This window comes from Phyllostomus discolor, chromosome 15 (assembly GCF_004126475.2).
Source record: "Phyllostomus discolor isolate MPI-MPIP mPhyDis1 chromosome 15, mPhyDis1.pri.v3, whole genome shotgun sequence".
Lineage (NCBI taxonomy): Eukaryota > Metazoa > Chordata > Mammalia > Chiroptera > Phyllostomidae > Phyllostomus > Phyllostomus discolor.
The window spans coordinates 22,977,874-23,004,489 of NC_040917.2; the positions used below are offsets into that span (position 1 = coordinate 22,977,874).

Here is a 26,616-nt window from a genome sequence, read left to right on the forward strand (position 1 = left end):
TTTGGGACGTGAAAGCTGTGACAAACCGTAGGCAGGTCCAGAGACTATCGGAGAGGAGCCTTAGTTTACAGAGAAAGAGGGAGAGCGGGAGGGGCTCTGAGTGCCAGTCCCCCGGAGGGAAGCAGGGAAGCAGGCGTTCGGTTGGGGCTGTGGCAGCACGCAGCTGTGGGCGGTGCGTGTGGGCGCCCCTCCTCGGGGCTCCTCACGTCAGCTTCCTCTCCACGCCTCCCGGCTCCTAGTCTCTCCTGGACACACAAGTAATGGTTTCATTCCGGTAGTTAGTAGTTTTCGAGTGATCGTTACGTGGTGAATCAGGTATAGGCTTGCTTATTATCTAAGAGTAAAGATAAGCCATTTCCTGGACTTATATTATGTGCTATCTAGATAAATTCAACTGAATGTCCTTGGTGCAAGGAATAAGGGAGAAGGGGGTGTGGGGAGAGCATGCACCGGTGCCGAGTGACTTTCAGTCACTGAGCACCTGCACACGCCGTTGAGTCGAGTGGGAAGGGAGGCCAGAGTCTGGTCTCTCCCACGCTGGTCTCCATGCCTGCTTGTGCTTCGGTATGAGTAGTGGGCCCCAGATGCATTTGTTGGGTTGGCCAGAAAAGTTTGTTTAGTTTTTTCTGTAAGGTGACTCTAGTCGTGCTTAGTTGTCTTGAACTTCATTTGAAACAGTTTTGTTAGATTGTATTGTGACAGCTGTCATATCAGTGTGCATTTAAAAAAACAACAAACTTGGTGAATTTTTGTATAGCTATTTTAATATTGAAGATGGAAGAAAATACACATTTTTGGCATATTATGCTTTATGATGTCAATAAAGGTAAAATGCAACTGAAACACAAAAAAAAATTAGCCCAGAGTGTGGAGAAGGTGCTATGACTGACCAAATGTATCAAAAGTGGTTTGTGAAGATTTGTGCTGAAGATTTTTTGCTGGACGATGGTACACAATCCAGTGGACCAGTTGAAGTTGATAGTGATCAAATCAAGACATTACTTGAGAACAGTCAAGGTTATACCACTCGGGAGATAGCCAACAAAATATCCAAATCAGTCAAGTTACTGGTGAGAATGAAAAACAAGTCTATTATGGGAAAAACCATTTGGACTTTTTGGCCAAGCCAGTATTTCAGGTAGTGTTCACCCAAAGAACCACCCGTTTTTTTTCCCAGTGCAGGAAACAGATGCTGATGTTTTGGGTCAGAGGGAATTGCCCCCACCTTGCTCTGAAAGTGCCGTTCCCCATTTGCTTGAGACCAGTTTTAGTTTAGTTGTGATTGGTCAGCACTTTGCTTGGGATTTGTATCTCTTGACTGTTTTGCCTTAAAATGAGATGAAATCTTTTTCATTACATGAAGAGATTTGGACAAATGGTGAATTTTGACTATTTAAATTTAGTAAATAGTTTTTCCCTTTTCAAGAGGAATTGTTAAGGCTTTAGAATTTTTCTTTGAAGACAGTCGGTGATTTACAAACCATTTCCACTTTTCCTTGAACCCGGGAAGCGGGAGTGAGTGGACTGCGAACTGGCAGTCTCAGGGTGAGGTGTCGGTGCGGGCTGGCCCGTCTCTCGCCCTCGCTTCTCACCAGCTTGCGCCCGAGGCCTGAGAAGTTTTCTGACTTCAGAGCAGGGCTAAATTTAAGTGTCTTTTTCAGAACCAATGGTAGACACCTGTTCGTGACCCCAAGGGGAAATGGAAGCATGTAAAATCAGGAGTGATTTAGGACACACTTTGGTAGCATGCTTGGGCTGGCCTTTGGTTCCTCGGTAGCCTCGAGATTCTGTTGAGCGCAAATCAACTAGGATTCTTTCAGCTGTTACTTGCTGCATTCAGGGGATACTCTGGGCTAGAGGGGTGACACTGGGGGCAATGCTGCTCTCTAGGAGGTGCTGTAGAAATTTGTGGGGGAGTTCGTTTTTTTTTTTTTAAGATTTTATTTATTTATTTTTAGAGAGGGAAGAGAGGGAGGGAGGGAGAGAGAGAAAGAGAGACAGACATCAATGTGCGGTTGCTGGGGGTTATGGCCTGCAACCCAGGAATGTACCCTGGCTGGGAATTGAACCTGGGACACTTTGGTTCCCAGTCCGCGCTCAATCCAGGGAGTTCGTTTTTGGTGGACAGAACTAGTGAAGGTCGGTCGTTGAGGGAGCCCTGGAGGGTAGTCTGGAGTCTGTGGGACAGCCGTCGAAAACAGCGAGACCTGGTTGCACGTTCCGCAGGACTTGTGTGTGAGCGGGACGCCTTCTTTATAATCCCACAAACCTGAGACAGTTGGACGGCCAGGTCTATTCTGTAAAGGTCAAACACGCACTGAATTTTCCTAGGAGTTAAACGGCAGTGCACGTGGCGGGAAGGTGGTACCTAACTGTGTTCTGCACTTCGCCGTAGCCCACCATTCTGACGTCAGGCCCGTGGGCTGTGGCAGGTGCCTTGGGTCTTTCAGAGGCGTCCACGCCTGAGTCAAGGATGGGCAGGACTCAGCGCTCAGCGTGTTTTCACGTGCACACTGCGTGCTTAGTGATCAGTTGAGATTTGCTCTCCGGTCTTAAGATATTTTCAGCCACTCTTAAATATGACAGATCTCATCTTTGTAAATGGGATTATTTTCCCTGAATATTTCAAAGGCATTTAATATGAAGTGTTTGTGGCTTTGTTTACATCTTTCTAATGTGAGGTTATATATTAATTATTCATTTTGAAACTGTTTGAAGGGAAAAAAGGGTTGACTTGATTAAAAACAGGTAATGACATATTTGAAATGTTAAAATTGTCAGCAATTAAATCATTGAATATTTGAGAAATATTATGCTTATAATAACTACTGTAAGTAACAATTTTACATTTATTTTCCACTTAAGTTTCTATTGCCACCTCATGACCAATAGCATAAGAAATAAGGAAAAGGTATTTATTTTATTTTATACTCTTAGGACCATAGCATGTTCAGTGGGGTGACTGAGAAACAACTAGGCATGGAATTTATTTGCAGTAATTAAATGAAAGTGATTATTATGTAAAGAAACTTCGATGTCATATGTCATTTTTCATTCTCTTAAAGGAGGGTGCATCGGCCCGGAAGACTCAGACTCCTGCAGCACAGCCAGTACCGAGACCAGGTGAAAACAGACAATTTCTTTTTCCTAAGTGATCACAAGAGTGAAAAACTTTTGTTGTTTATGATGCTTTGAAGGAATTAAGATTGTAGTTAAAACACTTCTAAAGTAATAGCATAAGAACGTGTACATGGCAATAGGTATATTTGAAAAGGTAAAGAAAATTTTTAAGAAAATGATTTTTAACATTTTATAAAAATGTTTTAAAAAACAGTTTACATGCACCTCCCCTTGCTCATTCCTTGTTTGAGTCCCCTGATGGGACATGTTTTCTTCGTAAAGCATAAAGCTTTCATAATTTTTTTAAAAGATTTATTTATTAATTTAGCCCTGCCTGGCATAGCTCAGTGGATTGAGCGCGGGCTGGGAACCAAAGTGTCCCAGGTTCGATTCCCAGCCAGGACACATGCCTGGGTTGCAGGCCACGGCCCCCAGCAACCGCACATTGATGTTTCTCTCTCTCTCTCTCTCTCCCTCCCTTCCCTCTCTAAAAATAAATAAATAAAAATCTTTAAAAAAAAAGATTTATTTATTAATTTTTATTGATTTTTTTAAGGTTTTTATTTTATTTATTTTTAGAGAGGGAAGGGAGGGAGAAAGAGAGAAACGTCAATGTGCGGTTGCTGGGGGCCGTGGCCTGCAACCCAGGCATGTGCCCTGACTGGGAATCGAACCTGTGACACTTGGGTTCGCAGACTGAGCTCAATCCACTGAGCTACGCCAGCCAGGGCAAGCTTTCATAATTTTAATAGACTGATAACACCACTTTGTGGCTTCGAGTTTCAGCTGTGCGTGTGCCATTTATCACACAGGGCCGTGGAGTCACTGTTGTAGAAACTGTACTGCGCAAAGGTGGGAAATGCGGCTGCTGAGGCCCACAGGGCCCAGTGGGTGGAGCGGTACGAGCCTTGGTGGGCGGGGCCCTGGGCTCGCTGCCACTGCCTCTTGTAGCTGGAGGGACAGCCCCGTTTCTGACACACACGGGCACAGCTCCCTCCTCCAGCCCCAGTTCTACGAGCCACCTGCCCCTGCACTTCGCAGAGCTTCTGGCAGGGGCCCTGCTTTCGGTCAGCGCGAGGGAGAGTTGGCCCTCTGTGTCTCAGGCAGATGGTGCATGCTGCTCGGGTGTCCGGTGCGTCACACGGACGGGTGCCGTCGGAGCACCTCCTCCCGTGGTGGTGGGCTGACGTGCTGGTGACGCTCACGCCATGTCTGCAGTTCGAGCGTCTCTTCCTGCCTTGGTGTCTTACACTGACTGCCTAACGTTGGGACGTGCCACAGGCTTCTTCAAGCTGATGTAGAGCCTTTGTTCCTGGCATTTCCCCCGAGAGGTCTGCTTCCCACTCCCTGCTGCATGGATAGAAGGCACCAGCCTTAACTCTGCTTCCTAAGCCAGAAATTTAGGAGCTATTTTTCATCCTTCAGATTTGCTGTTCCTCTCACCCAGTGTCATGAGTTCTGTCAGATTTACCTTCTGTATTCCAGATGCATCTGTTTTCTCTTCGTCTCCACCACCACAACTCAAGTGTCAGCCATCATTATTTCTCTAGATCCATGGGTCTCCTTTTCTAAAGATTTTACTTACTTTTAGACAGAGGGGAGGGGAAGGGCGAAAGAGAGGGAGAGACACATCGATCGGGTGTTTCTCACATGCCCCTGACCAGGGACCTGGCCCACAGCCCAGGCATGTGCCCTGACCGGGAATCAAACCTGTGACCTTCCGGCCTGCGGGACAGTGCCCAGCCCGTGAGCCGCACCGGTCCAGGCTAGATCAGTGCACGGTAAAGCATCCCTCCACGTCCCCACAAGGTGCACCTGGACGTGGAGGGTCCGGCCCGGTCCGGCCCGGCCCGGCCCACGGGTGCTGGCGACAGTCCTCAGCGCTGCGTTCCCTTCAGTGCCGAGCTGGCCCTCGCCCCCCGGGAACAGCCCCGGCGCGGCCTGCGCCTTCCTGCCGTTTCCTCGGAGTCCCTGTCTGAACCCTCCGTCTTGCCCTCGCAGGAGAGGTGATGTGAATGTTGTGTCACTTTCTGTCTTCCACTGGCGCTCGTGTACGCACTTAAGGCTGCCTGGGCGCTGGCGTCTGCTCGTGTCCCACCGGCGGGCCCACCTCCCGTCTCGCCGTTGGGCCCCTCGTTCTCTGCAGTCGGTGCCTTTTCTTCCTTGGAGGGGGCTTCTGGGCCTTCTCGCAAGGACACCTTCCTGCGGGGTTACTCTGCCCCTCAGCACTGCCCGTTCAGACCGGTCCGTGCGCCTGTGTGCCGTGGCCCGTGTGTGGTCTGGCTCCGCTTCTGCACTGGGGGTCCCTGGGCGCAGGGGCTGTTGCTCTTTGGTTTATCGCTGGAACAACAGGATGCAGCAGAGTGACTCGTACACGGCCTCTGAGACACACCTAAGTGAAGAATGTAATTATATTTGAAATCAAACATAGCAACAGTAATGCTTCTTCTGAGCCTGTGCATCGTCAGTCCCTGCATTTAGTGGAGGAGGGGGCCAGGGCTGTGACAGGTAGTGCCCACCGTACCCGGTTCAGGAGATCCTTGCACAGTGACCTGGTGTAGAAACTTATCTTGGTGTGACGGCTGGGGACACCTGAGGTTGAGCAGTCAGACTGGCCAGGGTGATTTGCCTAGAAAGTGGCAAAACGGGGCCCCGAATTGAGATCATGTGTGTAGACTCTTACCCATAGGGCTTCCTCTCATTCTCCCCTCCCCCATAAACCGGCCCCCGTCAGCATGCCCCTCACCGAGCCCCTGCCTTGGTCCTTACCAGGCCCTTACCAGGAGCCTGTGTGTATTCTTTTGTGGTTATTTTTTACTGAACCTCTAAACTTTACTTGTAGTTTGAGAGCTTTTGTATTTTGTCTTGTTCTTACACTTGGTCTTCTTGGCCTTGATTTTAGGACTCTTTCCCTAACCCTCTGAGCCCGTTGTGGCTCTCTTACCACATCGGTGGCATTTCAGTCTGAGACGTCCTTTTGTTTTTCTCTTAGTCATTCTCCCAGCAGCTGCTGTCTCCTGTTTGTCCCGGTAGCTGTCCACGCTGCCATGCCTTTCTTTCTCCCTCCGACAGGCAGCACACACTCACTGAGCCTGGACTTCCTCCCAGGTGACACTGTCTAGCTGATGAGGTGTATCTGAGCGCTGCTCCCAAACATGACTTGAGAGTTTTAGTGCTTTTTCTCAGCAATAAGAAAGATGAGAACACTACCGTAAATATCTGTGTGTGTAAACTTGTTTTTGTGTATATCTTTCTCTTTTTACGTGTGTGGGACAATCATACTACTGAATTCGATAATATCTAATCACAATGAATTTGTATAGGAGTACAAAGTGGTATTCTAAAACTGGTGTGCTTCCCTTTAAAATGGTATCTTTCTAAGAACAGATGTTTAGTTAGAATTCTAAATCTAAATTTTTATTTATTTTTATGACTAAAAATATGTAAGCACAGTACATGGCACATGGAAGGCAGTTAGTATATTTTGATTTTTATGGATAAACACAGAAAATTGAATGTGTGTGCGTATGGATAGACAGATAGATAGCTAGCCCTTTTTATCCTAAAATACGTTCATCTTGAACTAGGCTCCTATGACCATTTATGTGCCAACAAATCTTTCTGTGCGTCATCAGGTCTGTTGCATACAAATAAAAGGTATGAATACTTGTGCTGTGATAACGTATGTTCACAATTCTTAACGATAGGGGACACTCCAGATAATATAGACCTTTATATGATTCATTGCCCATAGTGCTCTCTTTTAATGAAAAAGCAGAACACACTTTGAAAAAGAGAGAAGCGAAGGTAGTGACTTAGGTCTGAGCTCCCTGTAACTCCCTTTCCCTGGAACGTGGTGAGGCGCATCGCCCTCCCCGTGTCGTGTGCTCCGGGCGCTCCGGGTGCCTTAGCCCAGCGTCGCAGTCGGTCGTCGGTCACCAGGCCTACTCCTGTGCCTGCAGATTGCTGGTACCGGCTAAGCCCTTCCAGCGTTGTTGCTTTTTAAAGGTTTTATTTACTTGTCTTTAGAGAGAGGGGAAAGGAGAGAGAAAGAGAGGGAGAGAAACATCGATTGGTTGCCTCTCGCACGTGCCCCGGCAGGGGACCTGGCCTGCAGCCCACACGTGTGCCCCGACTTGGAATTGAACCGGCCCCTTTTCTCTTTGCGGGCCGATGCCCAGCCCACTTAGCCACGCTGGTCAGGACCCATTTTAATGTTTTTACAAAGGAGAGAAATAATATTATTTGAGATGATTGCAGTACATTTAAAAATTTTATAACTAGTTATATGTACATATGAATAATTTTTAAGCTTCAAAGTAAGAATGTGATTGTTATAACACTCAAAAGTTTGGTTCTTATTTTTTTCTCTTACAGTTTCTCAAGCAAGACCTCCCCCGAATCAGAAGAAAGGTGAGGTGGTGCATGCGACTCTAAGCGTGTTTTAAAAAGTCAGGGAGAGGAAGCTGGACTCCAGAAGCAGGCCAGCACCGCGGTGCTCTCACGTCGTGTGTCTGTGCTCAGTGTCTGTGCTGACCAGCGGGGCGTGGGTCACATGGAATGTTGAGTGTTTTGAATTTCACTGCTGACCTAAGATCTTTTTTAGCTCAAAGGATTGAAAATGATAAATTTACACATTTTTGACTGGGAAGGTAATTAATTTCTTTCCAAAGTACCGATGACATACATGCCGCCTTTCAAATTCTGTCTGACAGGGTCTCGCACGCCCATCATCATCATCCCCGCAGCCACCACCTCCTTAATCACCATGCTCAACGCCAAGGACCTCCTCCAGGACCTGAAGTGAGTGCCGCACCGCCCCTCGGCCCCGGGGCCGGGGGCCACTGCGGGGGGTTCGCTGGTGTCTTTCCCTGTTTCTTATTTGGGGAAAACAAAATTTCAGTTTCTGCTTTACAGATACTCTGAAATGTAACTTCCAAAATAGATGGGATTCTCTTACGTCCACTGTTAGTTAGAATAGTGATAGTATTCTGTACTTCGAATGGTCTGACATTTTAAATTCTTGTTAAGTATTTTTAGTGGCAACTAGGAAAATATATTCATTCAGTGACAATACCTAAAAAAAGCGTGAGTGAACGCTCTGCCTTTCAACATAAAAATACCAGTGACAGTTCTTGAGGAAGGAAAAGGAAGCACCTCACCTCCACAAAGCAAGTCGAGCTGCTTCCAAATCACTTCTGGCTCATTAAAACTGAGAAGCAAAGTTGGTTGTGAGACCTGCTCATTTTGGGTTACATCAAATTGAATTTTATGTGCCTGTGACTTTTAAATAGCGGAATAAAGATCTCTTTAACCTAGTACGTACAAGTTTATTCTTGTAGTGAGTGATTTTTCTTTAGTACCTTTGAAGGAAATTTTCAACAAACTTCTTCCCATTAACAGTATGGAAAGAAGGAATTTTTAAAATTAAATTTATTGGGGTGACATTGGTTAATAAAATGATAGATTTCAAGGGTACAGAAGGGATTTTATTTATTACTTTTTAATATTTTACTTATTTTTAGAAGGAGGGACGGACGAGGAAAAGAGGGGGAGAGGAACATCAGTGTGAGGCTGTGTCCTACGAGTCCCCACTGGAACCTGGCCCAGGCGTGTGCCCTGGCTGGGAATCAAACCGGGAGCCACTTGGCTTGCAGGCCCACGCTCAATCCACTGAGCTACACCAGCCAGGGCAGGATTTTATGTATTATAATATTATATTTTATTAGGTGTTTTTAAAAAAAAGACTAATTTTTTTTTTTTATTTTTAGAGGGAGAGGAAGGGAGGGAGGAAGAGAGGGAGAGAAACGTGGTTGTGCGAGAGACACACCTATCGGTTGCCTCTTGCATGTCCCCAGCTGGCGACCTGGCCCATAACCCAGGTGTGGCCATACCGGCCAGGGCTGTTAGACTTTGACAGGGAAGTTTAGTGTTCTGACAATGTGGATTACTCAGGTAATTCCTCTGCTAATCCACGGTTCCCCAAATAATCTACAGTAGGGCAAATAAGAAATAGTCATTTTTGTCTACCTCTTGAAATACATTTGATAAAAGAAACTGTCAGACCCATGTACAAACGATTTTCATTAGGTACTTTTAAGAAGTGTTGCTTGTATTTGAGTATTCATGTATCTCCTTTTCACCTGCTAACCACTGTACTCAGTAGACTTTCTGCCCACTGCATCTGTGGGGTGGGAGACGCCTCTCCATCCGGGCTCCGGTCCGGTGCTGGCTCTGTGTCCTGCAGCTGGGCACCCGGCCCTGCAGCTGCGGGGGAGGCCCTCAGAGAGAGGACCTGTTCTCCTGTTGTGATCTCTGTCTCCCTTGTGTGAGACAGCTCTTGCCTGATAATGGGCATTGAGTGAATGTTCCGGAAGGGAAAAAGGAGGCGGACCACATTGAGAAAATTAGAGAATAATGTAGACTCTTCATCCCTGAAATTCAAAGTGTGTGCGTATTAGCTATGACGTTATCTAGTGCGTTTCTCTCTGGCTTTAAGCTCCTTTTTTTGATACATGGCAGTCTCATCTGCACTTGTGACTTGACTTTAGTTCCTGTGAAGCGTCATTCTACTTGGTGGTAGATTTTTTGCACTGTCTATGCATCGTTACTGTCTTTTCTAGCCCTGGAATACTTATGATTTGTGACCTTTGTTCTTATGGTTATCATAATTTTTAGTAATGTACAACTGTACTTTTTATAAATATGTCTGAGTAGTTGCAGAAAATTCACAATAAGTTTTTGAAAAGTTAAAAAAATTCTCTTTAATTTTTTATTCTCTAAATCTTTGCATTGCTCCTCTAATATTACACTTCTAATACTTAAATATTTCATAATAGAAGAAAACAAATAGTGCAGAGAAAATCACAAAGTAAATTTTAGTGTCTTTCCCCTTCACCTTGCTACAAAGAAGCCACGCAGTTCAACAGACCACATTCTCAGGACAGACCGTGCCTAATTTTTCTTCCAAGTCTAAAACACTCCCTTCATTGTTTAACACCTCATTGCAGCTGACACGTCCCCTGCAGTGTGAGTCAGCTGGAGGCTCTGCTGTGTAATTAATGCATAATTGAAACCTCCTCCACACAATTACAGTACTGGCTGTAACCCATGGCTCGGGTTGGCGTAGATGTTGTTGGGTTTCATGGAAAACTGAGGGTTCTTCAATTTTCTAGCTCTGCAGTAAGTAAAAGAAACAAAACAAAATAAAATCCACCCTAACCTTTACCGCCCTAAATAATGAAGTAAGGATACGTGATGGAAGCATTATAAAGCACCTTCCCCGTTTGTAAACAGGACCGTGAGCGAGTTTCAGTGGGACTGTAAGTATTCAGGATAAGCTGGTCTGAGGATGCTCGTGATTCTGGGCCATAGAAGTGCTGAAGGCCTCCCGGGCAGCTGGCACGCCGAGCACGTGCAGGAGTTGACCCCGGACCAGGAGTGGTTCCTGTTCCCGCAGAGTGCAGAATGACTCAGCCACTTTGGAAGAGAGACAGGAGTCTCCCGTTTTTGCCCATTACGTTGAAGACACTGCACTGTCTTCCACTGCACTGTCTTCCTCTGTTGGTGACGGTGGGTTGGCGGTTGGTGTGACAGCCCGTCCCGTGGAGCAGGTCGTGTTGACTTGGTTATTTTACAGGAGCACCGTAGTTTGCTGCGCGTAGTGCGAACTTGCACTTCAGCGCTGCCCGTGCAGAAGGCGCGTCCTTAGTTTTCCCTCAGAACTGTGGACCGAAAAGCATGCGTTGTACATGGCACAATACAGTGCCTTGAGTTTATCTCTGGACGGAGGTGGAGATTTCATCTATATCCCACTTTGGGGTTCATTCGAATTAAATTTATGGATTGGCCTTTTTCATCAGTTCTGCTTCTTATCTCTTTAGATCAGTGATTTTCAGATTTTTCTACCTCGTGGCACACACAGACTAATTACTAAAATTCTGCGGCACACCAAAAGAATATATTTTTTACTGATTTGACAAAAAATAGGTATGATTTTGATTGATTTACAGAAAGGAAATAATAGTGATTACCTACTCTTTTTTTCTCCAAAGTAACTTTTACTTTATTTTATTTTACTCTTTTGTTGTGTTTTTTTGGCATTAAATCACTCCTTACACCCTTCTCCGCCTTGCAGTCACCACACTGTTGTCCATGCCCGTGACCTCCACCAAAGGGACTTTTTTAAAAAAAGTCAGGTGCCTGTGACTTGTATATAAGGATTTCTGGTACCAAGAATTAACCAGCCAGATGCAACCTTACTATGTGACCCATACGATGTAGCCCTATTCTGTGACCTATATATGTATTGTCCAACACAGGACATTCACACCAGACGGCTGCCCTTGTGGTGGCTGTTGTCGCCTTTTCGTTCGACAGTCTAAGGGAAAAGAGGTCAGTGCCCTGGACCAGACAGGCAGGCGTTGCGTGTCTTCCACGTTCCAGCAGCGCACTAGTCGTAAATCTCTGCTTCCGGTACTACTTCTTTGTTCTTTCCCTCCCCCCCTTTTTGCTCTTTTCTTTCTGGGACTTGAATAAGATAAACTTCAGACCTCTCATTTCATCTTTCACTGTCTCTCGCATGGTTCTGTTTCCCATCTCTCTCTGTCACGTGCATTCTCCATGCTTTCCTTAAGTTTAACAGTGAGAAAGTTGTCTGTTTCTTAGGCCGTGCCCTAATCTGATGTTAAGTCTGTCTGTTGCATTTTTAAATTCAGATAATCTAATTTTTTGATTGCAGTGGTTCATTTCAGTTTGTTTTCAAACCTTTTGATCTTTTAAAGTAACTTTTCCCTTTACATATTTGCAAGCTTTGTTACAAGCTTTGATCTGACAGTTGCATCCGTGAAGTCTTTAGTTACCTTTTTGACTGTTTCATTCATGGCACCTCATTTCCTTGTGGTTTTTACAATTCATGTAATGTTTTTTCGTTGTTTTCATTTACTCATGTCCTTGGAAACTTTTTTTTCTAGAAATTTCTAGATTTACAGAATGTAGGTGGGGGTACTCCAGAAAAGATTTGCACTTGTGTATGCGGAAGATCTGGGAGCATAACCAGTTTAACGCCACTTTAAACTTGCACTTTGAGGTTGACTTCCAGATAGTATTTTCTTGCATTTTTTTATTTAGGAAAAAGGGAAACCTGGGAAATATCCATAAACTTTTCCTGTATGTATGTATATATGTATGTATTTTCCTCACCCAAGGACATTGTTCCCATTGCTTTGGTGTGAGGGGAAACAGACAGACAGACAGACACTGATGTGAGAAACATTAATTAGTTGCCTTCTCCTGTGCGCCCCAACCAAGGATTGAACCCACGACTTTGCGGTCTGTGGGATGATGCTCCAACCATCTGAGCCACACTGGCCAGGGCTTGTTTTGTTCTTACAGTAACATAAAGCCTAGAGCTTACCTAGCTGTAAGTTCATTTGCATTTTGTTCTTTGACAAATTGATTGTCAATACTTGGCAACACTAAATGGATGACTCAATGGATGTCAGAATATTTCTTCAAATCATATATATCCATCTACCATCTCGGTTTTGTAATTCTGGTTGTATTTGTTAGAATGCTTTTAGTTGTAAATGATAAAAACTCACTCAGAGTAGTTGTGTCAAAAGTAATTTATTGGTTCAACAGAACTGAAAGAGTGAGGCTTTGGGCACAGCTGGGCCCAGCCCTGAACTGATGCAGTCAGGATTTGGTCCCTCCATCTCTCGGGCAGGTTGTCCCCTTCAGGGACAAAGGCGATTATCAGAAATGTCAGGTTGGCAATCACTGACCAAGACAGTGCCCGTTTCCCAGGAATTCCAGCAAAAACCGCAGGATTAATTCTCATTGGCCTGGCTGGCTTGTTCTAAACCAATCACTGTGGCCAAGGTTAAATCTTGCCTCAAATCTAAATGAGGTCCAGTTTACGATTCTGAGATTCGGTTTTCCTTGCAGTTGCCATGGCATTGGCTACAGCTGGTGGTGAGGGGCAGGAAAAAGGGTGGTCAGTGGGGTTGTTTCTAGTTTACCATTACACCAAACGTATCCCGAGAGTTCTGGCTTTATGAGAGGAGCTTCTGTGGGATGCCCTACCTGGAGCAGAATTCGGGCTGTTTCCTGTCCCAGGAATCTGTGAAATAGAGTGACAGCAAAGTTTAAGTCTGACTAGTTTGCCAGTGCCTTCCATGCACAGAATTCTGCAGTGTTTTGGGTCCCCGGCTTTCTTGTCTGGGGCACAGGTGTCCTCTTCTTGCTGGTTACCTGAGAGGTGCTTTTAAAATGTTCTTTCTACTTTGTCCTACTTTGGAAAACTTCCTGACAGTGTGTTGTAAAGTTAAACCTATGCTATGATCCAGCAGTTCCATACGTAGGGATTTATGGAAGACGTGAGAGCGTATGTCCCCCAAAAGACACACACAGAGTGTTTACTGCAGTGTGATTTGTTATGACCCCAGCCGTGGAACTGTCCAAACGTCCCTCACAGGAATGCGTAAACAAACCCTGGCGTCGTCCTGCCGTAGCGTTCTCCCCAGCAGTCAAAAGGGTGAGCTAGCACTGCCCGAGCCTGGGCGAATCTGGAAAACCTCACACCGAGAGACAGAAGCCAGACCCCCAAGAGCACGCCCTGCGCAAGAATCCTGGTGTGCATTCCTGGAGCAGGCAGCACGGGTCCTGGGAGACAAGAGGCGGGCGTGGCGGAGCCTCCAGCCCAGTGCAGATATTTTTGATCCCAGTTGGAGTGGCACTTGGACTGAGTGCACGTTTATGAACACTTACCTGTCTGTGAGTGTCACCCTGCGCTCCGTGAGACGCTAGGGTGTATGCAGAAATACACGGAAAGGAAGTAAACGCGGTGTTCGGGAAGCATATGTTTACTACTGTTGGAGCAGTAGCCTCACTCTCCTATTTTCTCGTGGACGAGTTTTCATGGTATCTGGGGGAAACCCTTAGGTGACAGAGCACTCTCAGCTTTCCATCAGATGTGCCGTGGGTGTGAAAACACTCCGCTTGGAAGTGAGGTTCACTGTGACCACAGTCACCTTGTGCCGACAGCTCTCAGGGTTACAAGGTTCTAGTGTCACTTCACGATGTATCCAGTATGTGGGATTGGATATTTTCGAAGGATTCTGTCTGCATCCCCGTCCTCCTTTGTCTCCCTGGACTTTAGAGCAGGGTGATACTGGGTGCAGTGACTGCATTGCCCCGTTGAACTGGAGAGGGCGGACCATAGTTAACACAGCATGCCGATAGTCTGTGTAGGGGAGAGAGAGAGTGCGTGTGTGTGTGTGTGTGTGTGTATTTATGTTTCTTTAAACACCGTTTTAAATGCTTTGTGAATACTAACAAACCTAGAGCTGGCAACAGCTCTGCAGACTGCTGAATTATTTTTGAGAATAAGGTGGATGGTATAGTAGATAATTGAACTACATAGATTTGCTCATTTGCTAAATTACTAGCAATATTTACTGTAACAGACAATTGGCATACACTGATCTAATTTCCTTACTTAAAAATTTGCAAAGCATCCTTGAAATTCTAACTTTGCTGAAGCATTACCTGTGAAGGGGGGCATTTGGTGAAGTTCGTGGGCTGGCTGAGTCACCCGTCCGGGAAGAAGCCTGGCCGGCCACATCACCTTCCTTTCAAGCCCTTTCAGTTTATCAGAAAATTTCCCTCTAGTAGCACTTGAGAAATCAAGGGTCGGTGTGGTTTTCTGTGTTGCCTTGAAGAGTGCTGAGTGTTGGCGAGTACGAATTGTGCGTCGGTGCGAGAGACGCCACCCTGGCACGGCAGCGGTGAGCATGCCCCCGTTCGACGTGCAGAGAGGAGACCCACACTCCTGGAGCATTAAGATCTGTACACACAGAGCAGGTTTAATTTGGAAAGAAATGTTTTGGGTTTAAACTTCAGTGTTTAAAAAATCACAAAGTATGATTTATTTTTCCATGTTTATCACATTGCATCATTTGACCTTTTCTCTGTTTTTTCAAAGATTCGTCCCATCCGACGAAAAGAAGAAGCAGGGCTGCCAGCGGGAGAACGAGACCCTGATCCAGAGGAGGAAGGACCAGATGCAGCCCGGGGGCACGGCCCTCAGCGTCACGGTCCCCTACCGCGTGGTGGACCAGCCCCTGAAGCTCATGCCTCAGGACTGGTACGGCGGCCTCTCCGCGTGCTCGTGCTCGGGTTTCTGGGGCCTTGAACAGGGAGCACGTTTACTGTGTGTTGTAAACGGAGCCTGTTCTGAAACCAGGGGCAATGCCTGATCTGGTGGTCATCAATAGTACAGTCCAGTGATTCTTACTGAAATCTCTGTTTTGGACAGCGAAACTTTATTTTACTTGTAAGAAGAAACACTGACTTCTGGAAAACTTAGTAGAAATTCTTTCCACTTGTCTGTTTGTTCTGGATCAGCTTTTAGAGCAACACTTGCAAGCAGACTAATGTTTTGAGGTCTACATTTTAGACTTGCAAAATTCAGGTTTTCTGGTAAGACACAGTAAGTAAAGGCATTGTTGCATTTATTATAAGGGAATAATTTAATAAGAATAACGTGATTGCCCTGGTTTAGCACTATTATTATATTAAAATGTTCCATAATAAAATACTGAGCTATGTATAATACAAAGAGCCTTATAACCTCAGATACGTCAGTTACCGCAAACCCCGTCACTGATCGAAGCTGGAGTAGAGCCACCAGTGCGAGAGCGCGTCTCTGTGACTCAGGGAGCGCAGCACCTTGGACGGAGTTTTCCTGTGCAACCCCGGTTGGTCTTCGGACTGTAGGAGGTCCAGCCGCTGGCAGTATGCTGCCAGGGCAGCGGCAGCCTGGGGCCACTGGGCGTCCTCAGGCCCTAGTGGAGGACTGGCGAGGTCATAGCCGTTTCCATCTTAATGCCAAGTGGCTGTTCTCATGATTTATCGACCCTCACACAGGGGCAGTGAGTGGCGCAGCCAGTGCGCAAGGTTCGCTGTCTCTGACTCCCCCCGCCGCCCCCCCCTTCTCCTTTTTCTGGTGGGCCTGTGCACTTCCTCCTCCTCTGTGGAAGGAGTGGTGACGGGCTCATCTCCCGGACTCTGTTGAGGGCTCAGTGTTTCGGCATAAGTCACGTGTGAGCTGCTGAGACCCGCGCTGGCGCAGGGGAGGCGCCCTGGGGAAGGTCGCTAACGGCATGCTGGGCTTTTGTCCCCACCTCTTTGGTTCCGGGCTTAAGCTGTTTATGGCAGTGTGCTTACGACTTCTCGAGTTAATTAAGTGTTTTGTAAACTAATGAGATACGAGGGCCTAGAAAGGGATTTGTGGGATCTTTTTTAGGAAAACAAAATTAAATGGTTGGAAACACAAGTTGCTTTAAGAAAAACTTAAAGACTGTATGGTGAGTGAAACAGTTGTAAAACAATTGAAAAACTTAAAGTCTATGTGGTTTCTGTACTCAGATTACTTTTAAAATAATCAGAAGTCAAAGATAAGGCCTTATAGCTTCATAAAGTTGTTGGTGACTTACAATAATTTATAGATAGCATTTTTAATTAAAGTAAAATATCTGTTTGAATTTTAAAATATTTCCTTTTTTTTTGTTTTAAATCCTCATCTGAGGTCATTTTTTCATTGTGGGGGCGGGAGGGGGTGGAGAGATAGAGAGATATCAATTGGTTGCCTTCTCAAACGTACCCTGGCTGGAGATTGAATTTGCAACCTGTGCCCTGACCAGGTGTCGGACCCAAGATCTTTGGTCTACAAGACAATGCTCCTACCAACTGATCCACACTAGCCAGGGCTGAATGATTGCCTTTTAAAACCAACTTTTTCAATTAATATATCAGCTACTGTTCCCTGTTGCATTGGAGAAGTGGGCCCTTACTGTAGCTACTGCAGCAGAAGGGGAGAAATGAAAGGCTGAAGAGAGCCCTGGTTGGTGTGGCTCAGTGGATTGAGTGCTGGTCTGCGAACCAAAGGGTTTCTGGTTCAATTCCCAGGTGGGGCACATGCCTGGGTTGTGGGCCAGGTCCCCATTAGGGGGCACTTGAGAGGCAACCACACATTGATGCTTCTCTCCTCTTTCTCCCTCCTTTCCTCTCTCTCTAAAAATAAATAAAACCCCCTTTTAAAAGGCTAAAATATCACATAGGACGTGAGTGGGATGAATCATGTTGAAAAGGTCTGGGGGAGGAAACACTCATGGGACGCACAGCAGTCGTTCGTGGACTCGGACGACGGCAGAGCAGCGGGCGGTTGTGGTCCCGTGCCGCGTGCCTCGCAGGTGTGCGCAGGACACGCTGTCGCGTGGAGGAGGGCGAGGCTCTCGCCCGGAGGGTCCCAGCACGTGTTCGCCTGTTCTCGCTCCACCCTTCTCACCCCCTTCTGTTTGCAGGGACCGGGTCGTGGCCGTGTTCGTGCAGGGGCCTGCGTGGCAGTTCAAAGGCTGGCCGTGGCTGTTGCCTGATGGGTCGCCAGTTGACATATTTGCTAAAAGTAAGATTCCATTTTTTACTGCTAATGCGGCATAGGGGTGCTCTTGCGTTATTTGAGATGAGGAGTCCCCTGTGTGTCTGCATGTGAGATATGCATATTAAACGATTCCCAGTAACACATGTAATGTCGTTTTTCACCTGTGAAATACGTTAAAGCCTTTTTTGAACGTTAATATTTTCTGTATACGTGAATTATTGCTCGTTCCCCAGCATTAATAATTTTCAGGCTGCTTTAAAATCATTAATACTAGTTCATGTCCATGCATTGTAATTAAAATTGATGGCCAGCATATATCTTGACTGTAAGTTCCCCGATGGGAGGAGCCTTACCCACCGTGTGCACTCCAGTTCCGTCAGCGCAGAAGAGTGTGGTGTAGAGGAAGCGTTCGGCAGGTCTCTGAGTTTCGTGTGGCTTGTGCCCTTTACCGAATAAGAAGTACATAAATGTAGCCTGGGTTTTTTTTTTTTTTTAAGATTTTATTTATTTATTTTTAGAGAGGGAAGGGGGAGAGAGAGAGAGAGAGAGGGAGAGAGAGGGAGAGAGGGAGATAGATATCAATGTGCGGTTGCTGGGGGTTATGGCCTGCAACCCAGGCACGTACCCTGGCTAGGAATCGAACCTGCGACACTTTGGTTCCCAGCCCGTGCTCCATCCACTGAGCTACGCCAGCCAGGGCTCAAGCCTGGGTTTTTTTGTTTGTGTTTTCCTAAGCAGGAAGATTTCAGCTATAGTTGAATTTGAGTACCCAGTTAAGTTAGTAGCATAGAACCACTTTATGAAAAGCATTCTCATGAAACAGATGTTTACTAAAAATGCCAACTTGGTTATGAGTGTGGGCTGCTGTGCCGGCCGGCCTGCTTCAGCAGCCTCTGGTTTTGTCAGGGGCCCGGCATTCTTCCCGGCCAGAAACCGCCCTCACGCGGAAGATTGAATCGTGTGAGGGTCTCTGGTATTTCTAACATCAGGATTGCTTTGTATGTTATTTCTGGAACTTGAGTGATGCATATGGTTAATAAATGAAAGTTAAAAGATCAGGAGACATTGAGAATGTTATTAAAAAGTAAAATGTCAGTCAATGTGAATACCGTGTTTTACCTACTTGTCTTGTTGAATAGCATTGTAAAAATTATGATTAGAATGTCTTCAAGATATAAATGCTCTCTAAATTTCATTAAAGAGTATAATGATGTTTTAATTGTTTTGTTCAGATTGTTAATTTCTGAAATTTAGGTGGAAGAGCTTAGAGACTCTTTAAAAATAGTTATTAGTGATTATTTTCTTCCGTGAATTAGTCTTTTTCTTCAGCCTTCTTCTTTACTCCCTTCTGTGAGCATTTAAAATGAAAGTGCTCTTGCCCTTCTGCCTTGAAAGCATGGAGTGAAGCAGGCCCGTCCCCTTGACCTCCGCCTTCCTTCCGGCCCCTCTTCCGTCTGCTGTTACAGCCAGGCTCTTGGGAGAACGGCCTCCACCAGCTCTCACTCTTCCCTCCAGCCCCCGACTCACTGTGGTCCCGTTTTCTTGCCTTCCTCCAGGCCGTCCCCACCAAACTCCCAGTGACCCCGCGATTGAATAGACAGGTTTGACCTCTTCCTCGGAATTTGACTCTCTTCACCACATTTTCTCCTCTTTAAAATGTTACTTTCCTGTGACTTGTTATGCTTTCTCAGACTCCGTATCTACTTTTCCTCTGGCTTCCAGCCACATATTTATGCTCTTGCTTCTCTTCTCCTTTAATTACAAATTCTCTCTCTTGAGGAGTTCCGATGGCTTTCCTCCACCACCTCTGTCTCTGTCTGAGTCTCTGGCTTGCTGTTCTGGGCCCCACAGCTCAGGACCGATGACCCGGCGACTGCTGGGAGGTCCCATCGTGCATCAGGCTCAGCCTGCCCCAGGGGCAGGTGAGCGTCCCGTGCTCACCCTCAGCCCCAACCTGCCTTTTCCGCAGTTAGTCTTTAAATGATGTTTTTGCCTAGGTCAGAAACTTAGGGATATATTACCTCGTACTTCTTAGTGGTCTCTTTGCTGATCCCACTTGCTCTTCTTCTGGTCCCCCACCCCCGCTGCTCTCCGTGCTTCTGTCTGCATGCGGGGGAGGGGGCAGGGTGCCTGGGAGTGTCTGGGTGGGCCCCGGCGAAAAAGACGTTTTCTTCATAAGCCACCAAGTTTTAGAGATCCTAAGTGTATTGACTTACATAAAATTGCCAAATAAAACCTTTTCAGAATTATGAGAAATTTGACCTTGTAACTAGATACCGCTTTTCTAAAGTATTATTTATTCTGTGTTTGAGGTGGCTGCATACATTGTGATCAAGACTTTTAGGTGATGATTTCTTCAAATTTGTGCTAGTTATCATTTGAAAAGAATTTTCATTTAATAATTTTTGTATTATTTGTGTCTCTGTCATTTGACATCATTGTATCTACTAAACGTTATTCAAGAGCACTGTTTTAATTTTGTTTGCTTCTTTGTTCCCATAAAAAAAAATGTTGACAGGATTCATGCAGGTTGCAGGAAATGAGCAGTTCTGGCCCGTGTGAAGCGGTTTGCTTTGGTGTCACTGTGCTACCAGAGAACTGGCTTCTAAGAAAGCTTGTTTCCCCCTCACTTTTTGCTGATGTTTTTAAACCTATTAAATCTTTTTTTGAATAAGAAAGATTTTTTTTTTAAAAGAAAAGAAAGATATTTTGTGGTAATGTCCTAGTGTTGTAAGCTTACTTGTCACAATTGCTTCATGCAAATGAAATATTTTATATGATGAGAGAGACCTTGTTCATTGTGGCTTACACTTTTGGGCCCTGATATTTCGCCTTTAATTTAAAAATTTGTCTCTTCTTTTGGAAGAACAAATATTATATAAACTAAATGCATTGAAATCATTAATGGGGGGGCTGTATACCTTTGTTGCTTTGGGTAAATCATTTTTTTTTAAACCAGCTTCTTTTTTTTTAAGATTTTATTTATTTATTTTTAGAGAGGGAAGGGAGGGAGATAGAGAGAGAAACATCAATGTGCGGTTGCTGGGGGCCATGGCCTGCAACCCGGGCATGTACCCTGGCTGGGAATTGAACCTGGGCTCAGGGTAAATCATTTTTAAAAATATAATTAATATGTATTTTTTAAAGATGTTATTTATTTATTTTTAGAGAAGGAAGGTAGGGAGAAAGAGAGGGAGAGAGAGAAACATCAATGTGTGGTTGCTGGGGGCCGTGGCCTGCAACCCAGGCATGTACCCTGACTGGGAATCAAACTTGCGACACTTTGGTTCGCAGCTTGCACTCAATCCACTGAGCCACACCAGCCAGGGCTAATATGTATTTTTAAGAGTGATTTAAAGCAATCATATTGAGAAAATTAGAAAAGTGAACCATGTTAAGCAGAATAGGAAATACTGAGATGTGAGTTATTTTTTAAAATTTAAAAACAATCAAAAAATATTTTCTACCCATAAAAAGCATTTTAAAAATGGGTTTTCTGAAATCATGACGTAAAACCTCTATAATGAATTGGTTTAAATTCATTAAATTGAATTCAAAATGAGTAATGTGTCCAATGAGAGACTTTGATTTATAAAAGCAAATAGTTTAGAAATCGTGTTTGTGTTTTTTGTGGGCACAGATGATTATTCATTTGGGATGTCCATGAAGAATTGGACCTTGATTGGTTTTTAACACCAAAAGCCAGTAAGCCGGCATGCATTATGGGACAAGCAGTCTGTAAAGTAGCTGTCAAAAAAATGAGCAAACTTAATCATTTTCTCTTTAAAAAATAAAAAAAAGTCCTAATACTACATGACAATGGTGAGAAGAAGAGCCATATTTTACATTAGAACAAAAGTAAAAAATGGAAAGAAAGGCTAAATGTCTTCCGTGTCACGTGCATGTGTGAAATGACACTCCACTGGCGTTAAGTCATCGAATTATCCGCATCTAGGTAACTTTGTCCAGAGGCCTTCTGGGTTTTTTCTTTTTTTCTTTTCCCCTTTTCATCATTTCTTGCCAGGTCCCATTAGCTCTCAGCCCCTGCATACGCGCACATCTTCCCCCATGGACCACATCCGCCCCTCCTCTGGACGTCTGGGTCACGGCCTTGCCCTCTGCCGGACACCTGGGGGTGCCTCTTCGCGCCTGCGAGCTCGCGGTGCGGCCTCCTCGGTGTGGCCTGGGAGCCGGCGCCGCTCCGGGCCTCTGCCGTGGTCCCCGTGCACACGGGGTCCCGCCGAACCTCTTCTGTTCCCAGAGTGAGCTGCCTTCCTGAGCGGCCGTTGCTGCGGGCTGGGCCACTCGTTCTGCGTTAGCCTCCTTGTTGCTTCACCGTTAGGGCGCTCAGATCAGACCTCACTGCCCGTGCGGGCCTTTTCTGAACCCCAGGGTCTGGGTGAGGGGCTCTCGTGTGTCTCTGTGATACCCTCCCTCTCGTTATCATACCGCGTTTGAATTGTCTTGCTTATTTTTCACTGGGCCGTACGCATTTTATCTCACTTCTCCTTTCAGTCCCAGTGGCTGGCATGTATAAACAACCCTCAGTAAATATTTGCTGAATCGAATGTTTCTGAGGATGCCACAGTTTCTAGCATCAATTTCAAAATTCATTTTGGTTATAATAATAGCTTTGGTTGGTGGAAGGAAACTAGTTTTATGGTTTAGTTTAAGTTATTTTGGGGTGCTAATGTTTGTATTGTGTGTCTTCATTTTTCATAAAGTACTTTAATAATTTTTATTGCACTTTGAGTTAAAAAACATTTCCTCCCATGCAGTTAAAGCCTTCCATCTCAAATATGATGAAGTTCGTCTCGATCCAAACGTTCAGAAATGGGACGTAACAGTGTTAGAACTCAGCTATCACAAACGTCACTTGGACAGACCAGTTTTCTTACGGTTTTGGGAAACATTGGACAGGTAATTCTGCTTCCGGAATGCTCTTACTTCTGCTCTATCATGTTGACTCTTCCGTCTCTTCAGTCAGATTTTACGTTCCTTAAGGTTGTGAACCATTTCTCCCCATTCCATTGTTTTGAACACTAATTTGATGCTGAACTACAGTAGATAAGTAACAAATGCCTTTGTTATACTGACTTCAGAAACGGGCGGAGAAAGGGCTTCTTGCTTGGTAGAAGGCAACTGAAGTCTGAGGCGGAAGACCTGCACTTTAGTCTGGGTTTCTATGGTCTGGCTGTGCGCAGGTCGGACCTTGCGTTCTCTCCGCCTGCCCGAGAACTTGGGTTAAGTGATCCCTGTGGTTTTTCCAGCACGAGGCCTGTAACTCTGGATTTGAGTTGGGGGTAGCTCATGAAAGGAATTTAGTTTCCAAATTTGTTTTAATTACTAGTACAGAGTTATTAAAGTCCTTTATAAGAGTATCAGTTTTGTAATTGGAAAATAATCACAGTTAATACCAGTGAGTCTATTATTCTCTTTGAGGCACCCATTAAAATCTAACTTTCTTGGTCTGAGTCTCCCACTGAATATTATGGGTTTCCTCAAAATCACAGGTGTTTGAGGTTACCCAATGATTAGAATTGAAAATGTAGTAAAAAGGAACATGTATAATTCTAGCCAGAAGCTCTTAGATTATAGACTTTAATAAGAGGAATGTTTCTTCTAGTTTACTTCAGAAGTCTTTGTATTTCCAAAAGTTAGAGTAGCAAGTTTCCAGGGTTTTGTTTTTTTTTTAAGAAAACAAAATATCCTGTTTTAGTGTTTGAAAAAGTCAGTTTATTTTTACATGTAATATTTTAAAAATCCTAAAATTCTCAATAATCATTATAACTTCTTATAATACTGTTTTTCAGGTACATGGTAAAGCATAAATCCCACTTGAGATTCTGAATTATATCATTTCCCCTTCTGCAAATATGGATTAAGAAGCATTGGATGTACCTTGGTCTAAAGACTGCCTGAGAGTCAAGCTTTATGAATTTATCAAAAACTTACAATTAAGAAGGTCACATCGATCAAAAGACCTCATTTGATGCTTTATGCTTCGAAGGGATGGTGCCCGTCATTCATATACGCAAACTTTTTGGCCTACAACTATTTTTTTAATATTAGCCTTCTAGTCTGTAATGGAAATTGTATATTTTGATAGAAGTTTTTTCTCCATTGGTTAAACTAGCATTACTTAAAATGTGTTTCTTTAGACAATAAATACAGGTTATAAATGTGTGTATATTTAGAGGTTATATGGCTCTCTAAGCCATCTTGCTTCTGATTTTTCATTGCTCTATAATTCCTTTTATTGAAAATGCTGTGTTATGAATGGTATTAAATCTTAGTTTCTGGAACTTGCAAAACCAAGCAAAGGGATGTGACTATTTTGGATGAATCAAAATGTCAGCCTGTATGTATGCTGTATCTATACTTATTCTTTATTTAAAAAGGAATAATGAAAAATCAAGAACAATTCTTCAGCTTTGGTTGAACTGTTCAGCCTTTTCAAGACTTCTTTACTTATATTGAATACATTTAATGAATGTACATGCTTCTCACTGACTTTGGGGATTTTAAAACTTAGAATGATATATTTCTATCTGTGACATCTTTCCACTTGAAACATCTCAAAACACAGATTGAAAACCTTGTAGGCTATAGTACTTTTTGTTTTGGGAGCCAGAGTATGATTTGGGGGAAGGAAACGTATGAGTCCTACTGCAATGTGATTTTAACTTCCTTATCTTTTCCCATAAACCCACCTTTGATTCGTAACTTACAGGGCATGGGATTTGAGTCTTCTGTTTGTAGGCAGGTCAGCCTCAGTCCTTACCTTCCGTTGTCCTGAGTACTGATAAACTCTCGCAGGCACCAAAGAACACATTTGCTTAAGTAAGTGTCTGAACAGAAACAAGATGAAAACACTGGTATTTTTATGCGTGTATTCAATATCGTATGAAATATAAAACCTATATTTTAACTTGTTAAGATATTTTACTACTTCTCCACTTCAGACAGTGTTGCATCCATAGTACAACGAAGGAGCCTTTTCCTCGAGTCTTAATTTCACATTCGATCACTTAAATCACTTAAAAGCAACTCGGAAACTTGACTTCCAGTTTTTACCATTAGAATTGTTGCTGATCATTTATATCTTCCCTCCATCCCCCGTTTTCTCCCCGCAGTGATTTCTCTTAGGTTGACATGATTTTTTTGGTAAACATCTAACTCTTTCTTACGTTCAGCTGACATTGGCTAGCCTCATTTGTAAATTTAATGCTATCATAAAAATGAGAAGCACTTAACTTACTCTTTCACTGACCATGAAAGTCCATACCGATAATAGGGAATGGAAAAAAAAAAGGCTTATTCATGTGGAATTCACTAGGTTTTTCAGAAGAAAAGCAGTCAGCATTTAAAATAAGATTTTAGAATGTTTATAAGGTTTGAACAGAATCTGCCCCCTTCTTTCTTCTCTGCACCCTCTTCTTGAAAATAAGAGAAAATTTTTTTTCACATTAGAATATCTCAGCATATAAATCTGTTTTCAAAATAAATTATGTATTGTATAAACTTTCTCAGTGATGAAATAGTCAAGGTTTAGAATCTGTAATATTTTAATGTAAGATTACTTGTTAAGACTACTACAAGTGGACATGAACTACCTTTCTATAAAGATTTTTAGTATTTATACTTATGTCATGTATGAAATTTACTTGATAACAGAGTGTGGTTAAAATTGGGAACATCTACTTTAAACAGGATTTATTTTTCTATCTTGAATTTGCCTTATATGTATTCAGAGGCTTCTGGAAATACTGTAAGGAACATTAGGAAAAGTACAAATATGCTACGCCTTGTATTTTAAAATCAGACCTTAGCATGTACCTATTTTCTTTGTCTCTCTCTGTTTTTGGCAGTTCAATCCCTTATTTAGGTCGATGTAATTAATTTATAGACATTAATTCTTAAACAACCAACTCACAGCCAATCACTGTTCGTGACTCCAGGTCCTACAGCTGCAGCCATCACAGTGCCTTGCACATAGTAGGCATTCAGGAAATATTTATATACACGAATCAATGATGTATTTTCAACGTAACATAAAGTACTCTGTACTTGGTCTGGGAGTTTGAAAATACAGAATTACAGGGAACAAAGAGGCATTCGAAGACACTTAAATGGAAATGAAGTACCCGTGAACCAGTTTGGCTTACCCATAAGTTACTGTGACCAGGCCCCTTGTCTTATCCCAGCGGATGCAGAAAGCTCCACTGCATCATCCCGTGGACACTCCTCTGCGCCAGGGAGCGGTGAGAAGCACCAGGTCTCCGTCGGCAGCCGTCCACCCTGACTGCAGGCCGGAGCCGCGTGGCGGCCTGGCCAAAAGTCTGTTTCCCGAGTTCTGAGTCCGGTCTGAGTTGCCTGGGGTGAGACCTGGTCATCAGTGTTTTTAACAAATTCTTCAGGTTCAGAAAGGATTGAGAATTACTGGTATTACATGTGTTTTCTTCTCCTTTTTTCTTTTTTGTGGCCACCCTTTGCACTAGACCATCCCCATTACTGGTGGTATTGGCCTATGGTTCCACATGACAAATTGGTTTTATTTATTTAATATAGGAGTATTTGCTGTTTAATATTTAAACAATGTTTAATATATTTCATTATAAACTAGTATTGTAGTTTATGATTTGTTTCCCATGTGTCCATATCCTTGACTATTTTTTTTAATAACAGCAGCATGACAATAATTCATACCAAAATAACTAATCCGTGGAGGAAAACTTCATAATTTTTAAGGTAGAAGGAAATAAAGTATTAATTTCTTATCTGCCATGCAGAATGAGAGTTTGCTTATGGAAAGAAAGAGGCATACTTTTTAATTGGTCGACACAGAAAAGCAAAAGTAAATTATTCATTTAAATAAAATTAATGATCTAATAAACATTGAAGGAAATATTTTTCCTAAATAAAAATTTTTGTGACTCCTAACAAAATTAAAGTGATGACATTGTTCTTTTTTGGAGGGTGGGGAGGGGGTCTTTAGTTGCCATATTTCTTACTATATAACAATTCCCCTTTATCAGTGTCAACAGTAGAGA

At 43.9% G+C, this 26,616-nt stretch overlaps 1 protein-coding gene across 1 annotated transcript in view; it reads left to right on the forward strand.

Moving 5' to 3' along the window:
• CDC73 (cell division cycle 73) overlaps window positions 1-26,104 on the forward strand; it is an 81,768-nt gene extending 55,664 nt beyond the window's left edge. Inside the window, exons 11-17 of the mRNA XM_028531255.2 lie at window positions 3,066-3,123; window positions 7,498-7,533; window positions 7,836-7,923; window positions 15,107-15,268; window positions 17,487-17,587; window positions 22,342-22,483; window positions 23,377-26,104. Of these exons, the coding sequence (XP_028387056.1) occupies window positions 3,066-3,123; window positions 7,498-7,533; window positions 7,836-7,923; window positions 15,107-15,268; window positions 17,487-17,587; window positions 22,342-22,483; window positions 23,377-23,413 (624 nt within the window). The 3' untranslated portion in view covers window positions 23,414-26,104. The remainder of the gene's footprint in view (window positions 1-3,065; window positions 3,124-7,497; window positions 7,534-7,835; window positions 7,924-15,106; window positions 15,269-17,486; window positions 17,588-22,341; window positions 22,484-23,376) is intronic.
• The last annotated feature ends 512 nt before the right edge of the window (window positions 26,105-26,616 follow it).